Genomic DNA, 10,202 nt, shown 5'->3' on the forward strand with positions numbered 1-10,202 from the left:
TTCAAAAAATTATTTTCTTCATCAAGGAAATTGAATAAATCGTTGCAATGCTAGTTCGAGGATCTAAGAATAGTGGAAAAAGAGGTCGATCAATTTTAGGCTGTGGAAAGACTAATGGGTTTGATGAAAATTAAAAAATATAGCAAATTAATAAATAAAAATAGAAATCGATAAAAGAAAATAAACAACACTCGATCTCTTGATGCGAAAGACAATTTTTATAGACTCGTGAATCGTAGCATGATTATATTATGTACGCATGGAGAAGTGCAGCCAAAGATGCCAGCAGGGCCTCATTAGATTAAACTTGAGATTTATTAGCTTAAAAGAGAGTGCTCAATTAGCAATAAACCTGGAAGCCGATTAGACGCATTTCATGTGCTTAACTACGTTGATTAGTGCTTAATCCTTGGCTTTGGACACATCAAAGTGGCTTTGTTGCTTCCCACTTGAGTGGAGACAAACAATTTTGTATGATGCAATCCATGTGCTAGAGGAGAGATTTGATGGGGTATCACATGCCAACTTGCCAAACTTAGAGGCTTAATCGTTCCACATCATGGAGCTCAATTATTTATCAATTAAATTTAGTATTTATTGTTAATGAAAGATTTAGTGAAAACTAGAGCAATGGATCCTAGATTTCCAATTTGAGGCCAGGCGATATGCATTTGTCTATGGAGATGAATCCATGCATAGGATACTTGAGATTATTGCTAGATATATTTTGCGACATAAAGTCTGCAATTTAGTGCAAACGGACCATCAATTCTTATTGTTTGGTCTTGCACTATTATATCACTACAAGAAATTCAAGAGAAAATTAACAAAGAAATCATAACCTATTGTTTAAATGTCAACTCAATTATAAATTTTAATTTTGTTAATTCAAATTATTGCAACCCTCGCCAGCCTTGCTTGTGGCTGATGACTTCCACTTATCATTGGCGAGCCTTAGCAATCAATAAAGGGTAATTAGGAAAAAAAGGAAAAAGAAAACTTAAGATTTTTTTTTTTAAATTGCAAAAAGCATTTATGTCATTACTTGCTATGCCACTTAAGATGATCAACGTTGACTAGACCACCACGTTAACTATTTTCAATCAAAATTAACTGGAAGAACTATTTTAACAAATTGTCAAATATTTATGACTAAATGAGCAAAATTAAAAAGTTAATAATTGAATTAACATATGTATAATAGGTTTAAGACTTTTTTCATTTGAGAATCCAAAAATTGAGTTAAATTCTTCTAGTGACGAAATAATGTTTGGTTTCTAAAAACGCAAGAAATGAATATATGTTCGCTTGGCATTTTAGTCTTACGGTCTTTATATATAATAAGCAAAAGTAGTTAGTCTAGTCACTATCTTCTTATAAAAATATAGAAATTCAAATCTTTCAACTCGATTGGGGGCATGCATGGCCTGATTCATGGACACCGTTTGGACACCTTTCTTTCTTTCTTTCTTTCTTTCTTTCTTCATGTTCCATGTAATAACCTAACTTTTTTTTTTCATGCCCAATAATGAATAAATCCTTCTCGGGACACTTCTCATGACAACGTGGAAAACTTTGAAAAGTTGGCATCAATCAATCTCTTCCCCTAATGATGGCCTAATTAGTCAATATTAAGCACGTCTTCCCCCTCAGTGTAGGATTACCAAGCCAATCAAATCAAACAATTTAAGAAATGAGGAAATTACCCTTTTAAAATCCTCATCGGATAGATAACCTGGAATTGGACGTTTGACAAAGAAGATGATGCTGCTAATCTTATTTTTGAAACTAACAAGCTAAAAAGACAGAAATGGAATTCCCAGAATTTCCAAAGGAAATCAAATGAAAAAGGGAAAAAGAGAAAGTTCACCTACCAACTCCCAAAAAAAAGAACAAAAAAAGAAAAGAAGAGAAAACTCACTAAAAAAATTCTGCATCTACCTTCCTCATTCTTTATCTTATTAACATATATAGAATAGAGGCCCAAGCCTGCACATCTAGGGATCATGCAGAGACTCCAGCGCTTTTGCAACAGTTTCTGAAATAATTTATATGCATACGATATGGTTAGCATATGCTGAAATTTATTGGACAACCGATGGAAGACTTCAGCTAACTAAGCTAGATCACCAATTTCTATGTATGAACTCGATCTAGGCGAGTATTTCACATGGTTGACGGACTCGATCTAGGCAAGTGTTCAACCTGCTCAAGACAAGCTAGGAAATGATGTCGGACAATGCAAAAAGGAATGCAAGCCACTGTTCGTCTTGCAAATGTTTCTTTCTCTCTGGGGAAGTCGAGTAAACAAGAGAGAACTAAGAACAACCTTCGCAGGGGGATCGTTTTTCGCATCTGCTAATGAAGTGGACGATGGAGGGAGAGAAAGGTATAAGAAAGTAACCTCTGCATTTCTTTTTTCTAAGAATGAAGTTAGTCCTTCCATGAAACTCAGACTATGCTACTTGTTCACAACATGCCACACCCACATCAAGATCATTCTTAATCTGGTAGTCTCGCGCAAGAGCCAAAATTGAACACGTTTTCATATCACCTCATATTTGATGCAAACATGAACAAACCGAGCGAGCGAGCCTAATTTCCAAGCACTAGGGGAACAAGACATTCGAGTTCGTTCCTGGAGGTGACGATACTCTGCATAGGGCAATACCTATATCAGCTCAATACGTTTGAAAAATGATCAATTTGGTCTACTTCTTTCCAAATCTCAAGCACTTGTTATGTTTGACTTCCGTCATGCTGGAATTAGAAGTGAGCTGATGCTTTGTCGGTCTCATGGGCGAAATTTTCTCCATCGCGCTTATGTACTTGCGCAGGTGCTTAATGTACTCGGGATAGGTCTCGAGGTTGCAATGACCCCCGCCCTTGACCCATAAAGGGTCGTATTTTTCTTTGGAAAGTTCCCACAAGCGTTTTCCGTGGGACCAATCGACGATATCATCATTTGTTCCCTGCAAATAATAAACTAACAGAAAGTAAATAGACAGTTGCAGGAAGAACATGCTGATGAGGATATGGAACGAATCAGACCAAGGGGATTCAGTGCCCTGTTAAATGTACAGATTCATTTAAGATATAAAGAGCTAAGAATGAGTGCAAGAAAAAGTCTGTCCACATCCTATTGGTCATATCATGACGTGGTTGCCACAAAGGATTCTGATACAGCTGACAAATGGGCAAATAAATCTCCATGTAAAGTTTTAAACTTCAATCTTGACAGAAAAAAACAAACCGAAATGTTTGTTTCTTTTACAATCAAAATTGGGAAATCTACACTTGTTCTTTTACTCTCATAAGGTTTTCGCTCATTCTTTCCCAATAAATTCTACAGAAAAAAAGTAACTAGAACTGTCTTTACATCTCAATAAAAACCAAAGTTTGTCATTCTTTAGTGAAACCAGAATGAATGAACATAAATATGTTTAGTAACTTGCTAATTGCATAATTTCAAAGTAAAGGGAAGACCAAATTGAAGGCAAGGTTGACGCAGATCATGGTGAAAATGCACTTAACAATAGCATCGATAAAAAATGTACCAAAAAATAAAAAAGAACAGCAATTAATATAAGTGAACATGATCTCACATTGGACAATCTCAAAAATGTATAACTGGTCCAACAATTGACATGAGTTGTATTTAATGCATACAATAATACACTCTTTTGGAAAGAAGAATAATGCCAACCCCCAATCACGTCTCCAAAGGATAGTGCTGCTTCAAAAAAATCTTTACCAACCATATCGCCCTATAATTCTATTAGGATATCAAATATAATAGGCAAATTATCTGAAAACAGACAAAAGTTCAAACCAATCTTGCCACCGCTCCGCTTTAACTTTCCTAGTGTCACTCATTTAAAAGAAGTTTATATTTCAAAGCCCCAATGACCTATCTCTTCATCTTCATCAAATGAATCAAAGAATAAACAAGCCCGGAAGTTACCTTTACCATATAATAGCAGCTTGAATTAAGAATTTGTGATGACCATATTACATCAGCAATTTGTCACTGGACCGTACAATGTAAATATCTGCTTCCAAATTCCAGCTTGCAAACTTAGACTAGATAGCTATCAGACAAAAACTTAAAAGCCAAAAGCAGATTGGGAGGCAAGTAAATTTCAAGATGGCATGATCATGAAGGTATCGTGGTTATTGCAAATAACAGGGGTGACAGGCAAAAAAGTACACATGTTGCAAAGGACAACAGATAAAAAACCGGGAGAATCAACCGATGCATCATTGAGAAATTTACATGGCTAACTAAGTTTATTGGAGTAATGAGAAAGAAAAACTTACATGTATGACTAGAACTGGACAGTTGACATGCCGTATTTTGTCAATATTCTGAAAAAGAGGATGTGGAAAAACTCTCTTAATTCGAGCCTGAGAAAAGATGCACCTTTCTAAGCAGATACAATATCAGATTGATCAAACTTACCTTAAATATGTCAAACCAAAAAGTCATCTTGACAGGATAAAGGACACGTATGCCTGAAAGTATGGCACTATGAAGAACAACGCCTCGCAATTTCTGCAATCGAGCAGCTAAGTGCAGTGTAGGCCCACTTCCCACAGATTGGCCATATAGGATGAGATCCTCCTGTTTAATCCCGTATTCACTCTTCAGGCAATTGTAAACAGCCTCTATGTCGTGGTAAGTGTTGAATTCCGATGGCTATCATGTTAGCATAAACAACCACCATTAGGACAGTCATTTAGTGCAATGAAAGTCTGTATTTACAATCCAACCATATCTAAACTAAATTATCGTAGTCATTTATGTTCCAGCAAGATGGTTTGCAGGAAAAAGAAAAATCTTGGTTTTATTATGGGACATTTTCATATTAAGGAATAGTAATGGTACATGTGAATAGGTCAGTTCCAACACAATCCACTTCATTGACTGGGCTGTGAGGGACTTGCAAGAAAAAAAGTTTCCATTTGGAAGAATGACACCCCATTATCAGAGTGAACCATTTTGAATACATAACATGTTTTCCCGAGTCACTAACATGAAAAAGCTCATGTCAATGACTCCTTTCGGAAGAGAAAGAAAGCAACATGGCTACAGTTTGACACACGGAGGAATCATTACCTTTCCAGAGGAGGCGCCATAACCTGAATAATCATAACTGCAAATAACAGAATTTACCAGTAAATAATCAAGGAAAGTTTTAGTTATCGGGGCAAATAACTCCATCATCTGCATCTGCATATGTATCATGTAACAGAAATGACGCAAGCTGAAAAAACAAATAGCAGGAACGCTTTTCACACAGAGATTCTCAGAGTCATCACCACTACCAGCACAAGGATTCCCGAATGCACAATTATCAGTTTATCACCGGCATATTCATTCCTTCGATAGTTGAGCTTTAGCATACCATGAAAAGTTTTCGAGGACAGATGGCAACCAAAATTGATGGAACAGAAGGTAAAACCTGATTTGGGAAACCAAAGAAAGCATTCTTCGCAAATTCTACCTTCTGTCACCATTTTGCCACGAAACTCTTCATCATTTCCGCTGCAAATCGTTCGTGATTGAAATTTTAACCACTACTAATCATGCTCAACGTTTGGGAAAAACATTTCTCTTGATTGATGACCGTGCCACCATTAGCTAATAAAACAATCATATATTCTCAAGAGCTAAACTTTTACCAACCGTTGGATTAAGGACAGATCAACCACAGGGAAACAAAACAAGGAGGAGGAAAACAACAGAACGCTCTCATGAAATCATTGATATCTACCAAAGCGAGGAAACATATCCAACGAAAGATCACAAGAATCAAAGCAACCACCCATCAAACAGCCCCAGAAAACAAGAACCAACATCTCCCACAATAAATTTGAATAAAAAAACAAAAACAAAAGACGAAATTTAAAGAAAAAAAATACCTCATAATATTAACACGGAGGTGAGCTCTGAGCTCAATGAAGAGCTCCTGCATCTGACCCAAATCAGCCGCATTGCCATGGGAATAGAGGAGGGTGAATCTGGCAAAAGGGTGTTTCCAGAACGTGGCGACGATCTTGTTGCCTCCCTTCGTGTCGAGCAGGTGGACATCCATGTTCTTGTCGGCCGTGACCCCGGAGAACAGCAGCTTCCCACCTTCGTCTCTGAGCACATCGTACGTCGGCGGGTCTGGCGGGAAAAACGCGAACTTCGCGGCCACATTGGAAGTCACATTTCCCATCAACGACACCAAGGAGACAAGACGAAATTCCAAAGAAAATTGCAAACTTCCAAATCAAATCATTGAAGAAAAAACAAGAAAAGAACGAAAAAAAAGAAACTTTGAGTCGTTTGGAGAGGGACGATGTCCTGGAAAATGTTCTTAGGCTCTGTTTGGAGAAAATCCGCGAGATTCAGACGAGCGGGGTTTTCGGTTTAGTAATTTTTGGGTGTGTGATATTCGGACATTTTGAGGAGGTTGTTTCTTTTCACGGCTGGTTTTTCTTTCTTTCTTTCTTTCTTGAAGAATTCTTGTTGGGCTTTTTTAAAAATAAAAATAAATTTCGCCTGGGGAGGATGGAAAGTGAATACAGATGGCGATTCAGTGAAGAGGTTGGGGTTGGCAATGAAACGAGTCGATCCGATCAAGGCGGGTTGAGCTGGAATTTTGGTTAATGCTGTGTTTTGGGGACTAACTTCTTTCGCAGTAACAGAGAGAAAGAGAGAGAGAGAGGGAGTCTCAGCAGAGACAGGAACAGAAAACAGAGACTTTTTATCAGGTTTTAAGCACATGGAAACATGGGTTCAGAGAGCTGTTTTGGCTGATCTCAACAGTTGCATTTTTTTTTTTTTTTTTTTTTATCTTTTGTTTCTTTGCCACTCTTCTTTTCTCCTGATTTAAGGGACAGCATCATAAAAGATTTTCATTATTGTAATTCCTTCTCCCTTCTCAGAAACTGAGAAAGGCCGCCCCCCCAAAGAAAAAAAAAAAGATTTTGGAAGTCTATCCCTTCATTAGTTTAAACTCGATGGCAACTGAGATGTCATTATTCTTTTTATCAGTCCATATGAAGCAGCTGATGATATGAGTACTTGAGATGAGATGGTGGGTGTTTGAGCTCACATCCAGATGAGGAATGTGAAAGAGAGGAGATTGAATTTTGCATAATCTAAGAAGAAAGTGATTGCTTTCATGATTTCTACTGATTAAACTCGTTGGAGAAGGAAATGGTAATCATAACAAATGGCGCAAAAGCATGGCCCAATTCCACATGACCCATCTAATTAAAGCTTGAACCCCATCCAAACTGTTGCCGAAACTCCAAGAGACGGCAGCAATATCAAAATCAGGCAAAAAATTAAAATAAGGTGCTGCTGTTTGTAATTATGCAGAGCAGATTATTGGTAATTAAAGATGGAAAAAGAAGGAATCTTCGAGGCAGTGGGATGGACGGCTGAGATGTGGTCAAAGGCTGCTGGGATCTATTGGCGTCAGGCGGCAATTGTCAGAAGTCAGACATTCCTCCCTTGTCATGCTTTTTTTCCTGTCTTTTTTCTTTCATTTATTAGTCATTATTTTTTTTCACACGAAACGAATGACCAATTGAAGTGTTGGAGATCGAATCCAATTTAACTTCTGTCTCCTCCATTCGACTTTTACAGTGACCACCCCACAATTACCAAAGTTGGCACCCCGATGTTGAATTCCACGGTTCTTCCAATCTTCTCTTCTTGCCCGTGGGAAAATTTGCGTGGCAGTGGCAGTCCAGCACGCGTAGGTTCGTCAACCCATTGGATTGTCACGTTGAGGAAACCCCGCCTAATAATTAAGAGGAAATGCTTGTTTTATAGATTTGATTGCCTCCAGTTCATTGAGAGACACATGTTCAATGGGGGCAAAGGCCTGATATGTGACCTCAACTAATACAAATTTGAAATAGTATCTAAAAGTTTAAAAAAAATGATGCAAGTTCACATCATGGGTATTGCGCTATGGTGAAAGATTACATATACAAAGGGCAAAAGAATGGGTACAAGGCATGCCACGAAAGTTCCGAGAAATGGGTCAATCGAGGCTGCCGGCCGAGAATGATGGAATCTTGAATTGATGGAGCATATGGATAAGATGATGCAGGATAATTAATGTACAATAGAGGACCTCAAGCTTCTATTATTTGAGCTCCTAGCACTATCCTTGTCTTCGTCAATTAATGGCAGTATTTACTTGAAACTCTACATTAAGCGGATCAATCACATTGCCAAAAATTGAATACCTCATTATTCACAGAGCAGCCCCAACTCACTGAAAGCAACAGAGAGAGAGAGAGAGAGAGAGAGAGAGATGAAGTGCCTGGTCGGAAAGAAGATAAGAGCCTTGAAGAAAAGAATAAAAAAGTGAGATTTGGGTTGCCATTGGGGCTTGGCAATCAATGATGCGGTTCTTTTCTTGAGTTATCTAGTAAGAGTGGAACTTTAGTCTAAAAGAAAAAGATTGGGTCAAAAAGCCCATAAAAGAGCGCTTGGAAGTTGGTGCACTAATAATGAAAGCAAGAGTCTTTAAAGGAGGAACAAAGACAGAATGCTGCCTCCCCTCTTTTGTTTGCATGTTCGCTAAAGATGGAAGTGCCACAGATTCACAGCAACTATACCCTTCCCCAAAAAAAAAAAAAAAAAGGAAATTAAAAAAAAAAAGAGCAATTCATCAATTATGTAGTGGTACCATCTAGTTTTCTGCTATAGAGTAATCGTGGAAGTCTAGAAAATCATGATCACTTTCATGTGACTAAATTTACCTTTTCATGGGGGCAAACTTATTATATGTCCAGACATGAGTCAGGGGAGGCAAAAGCTTAAGTCTCTATATGCAAAGATTTAGTATGATGACTACCATGACAAGAGCAATGGATTGGTCAACTTAAAAAACTTTCATCGATCTCATATGGTTACAAGGCGCTCAAGGGACATAGTTTCTGGATCATACATTTCCTGTTCAACTGCACCAAAGCAGCTAATAAGGGCCATGGTATATTAGATTAAAGAACAGAAGCTTTAACAGGGGAAGGCTGTTTATTTTATCTAATCACAGCTGGGCATATACTTCCAGCCAAAGGGCAGCGAATAAATAAGAAGTCTCTTTTAACATGTCAAACATTATGCAACACTTAAAAGTACGTGCTCCTCTTGTAGCTTGGTTGTTTCGCCGACAACGGATACCCAACATTCTGCAATCTTGGTCAGTCTTCCATCTGAGATGTCAACAGTAGTGTAAGCTCGCATGGAACCCGCATCGGAACGTGGTGCCTCGTCGCTATTGAGACTTGTGTTTCCAGTCAGCTCACTAGTCAAACTTCTGACCCGAGGGACGATGGCCCCGTTAAGATATATAATGCCATCATCGCCCACCACTATCATTTTCCTAAGACCGTTACCGTATGCAAGCTCTTTATGCATGTGGCCAAATATGACCAGTGGTAGACAGAACTTGGCATTCTCTTTTAACTCGGATATGGCTTTAGTTAAGTCTGCATCATTAAAAAAAAAATAATACCAATAAGCATTGCAATAAAATGTGAAGTTCATACGTGCCTGCTAAAAATGACTTTGTGAAGGCATTCTACAGCATGTCACTCTAAGCTACCCATCAAAGCAAGTAAAGAACAAAGCAAGACAGCAATGGCTGCTCGACTGCTCACACTGAATATAATCTGCTGAGATGAAGGCATTAGGATAATTTTTCATATGGAAAGGAGTTTATATTTATTTTGGAACAAGAGGACAACCGCTGCTGCCAGAACTAAAGCTAACCTGGATCACCATGGTCGCCACCACCACACACCCAATCCCTTCCACATATATCGTCAATATTAGATCCAAGACCTGCACCAAAATTTGGTGCCTGATCAATTAAAATGCCCACAATATACTTAACTTTAAGGATTTGGAACATTAATAGACCTGTAGGTCCATTATGGGCAAGTAATATAACCAAATGATCCTCTGGAGCACCCATGGCAGCTTTATAGATTCTCTGAGCACTTTGATCCATGTCTTCAACTCCAAATCTGGAAAAAATACTCAAAGCTGCCACGTTACAACTTGCCACATAGGAATTACAAGTATCAGTCAAACATTAGTAAGATTGGAATAATGTTTGCATATCCTCAATAGAAGCAAGAAATACTGCCTTTTTTTTTCCCCTTTATTACTAAAAGTATGCAGG

At 38.1% G+C, this 10,202-nt stretch overlaps 2 protein-coding genes across 3 annotated transcripts; both read right to left on the minus strand.

Annotated features, from left to right (window-relative positions):
• Positions 1-2,390: 2,390 nt before the first annotated feature.
• LOC104436114 (alpha/beta hydrolase domain-containing protein 17B) lies at positions 2,391-6,739 on the minus strand. 2 transcript variants are annotated; one of them, XM_039308141.1, is made up of 5 exons: positions 5,926-6,739; positions 5,120-5,156; positions 4,463-4,624; positions 4,321-4,368; positions 2,391-2,972 (listed from the first exon to the last, which is right to left on the minus strand). In XM_039308141.1, the coding sequence occupies exons 1-5, from the start codon at positions 6,222-6,224 to the stop codon at positions 2,712-2,714; spliced, it is 807 nt and encodes a 268-aa protein (XP_039164075.1). In that variant the 5' UTR covers positions 6,225-6,739; the 3' UTR covers positions 2,391-2,711. The 2 variants fall into 2 exon arrangements, with proteins under 2 accessions (XP_039164075.1, XP_010047142.1); XM_010048840.3 differs by having other exon boundaries at positions 4,463-4,699; positions 5,926-6,738.
• Positions 6,740-8,886: 2,147 nt separating this feature from the next.
• LOC104436115 lies at positions 8,887-10,162 on the minus strand. The gene is made up of 3 exons (XM_039308351.1): positions 9,938-10,162; positions 9,788-9,859; positions 8,887-9,504 (listed from the first exon to the last, which is right to left on the minus strand). The coding sequence occupies exons 1-3, from the start codon at positions 10,026-10,028 to the stop codon at positions 9,134-9,136; spliced, it is 534 nt and encodes a 177-aa protein (XP_039164285.1). The 5' UTR covers positions 10,029-10,162; the 3' UTR covers positions 8,887-9,133.
• Positions 10,163-10,202: the final 40 nt, after the last annotated feature.

This window comes from Eucalyptus grandis, chromosome 3 (assembly GCF_016545825.1).
Source record: "Eucalyptus grandis isolate ANBG69807.140 chromosome 3, ASM1654582v1, whole genome shotgun sequence".
Taxonomy (NCBI): domain Eukaryota; kingdom Viridiplantae; phylum Streptophyta; class Magnoliopsida; order Myrtales; family Myrtaceae; genus Eucalyptus; species Eucalyptus grandis.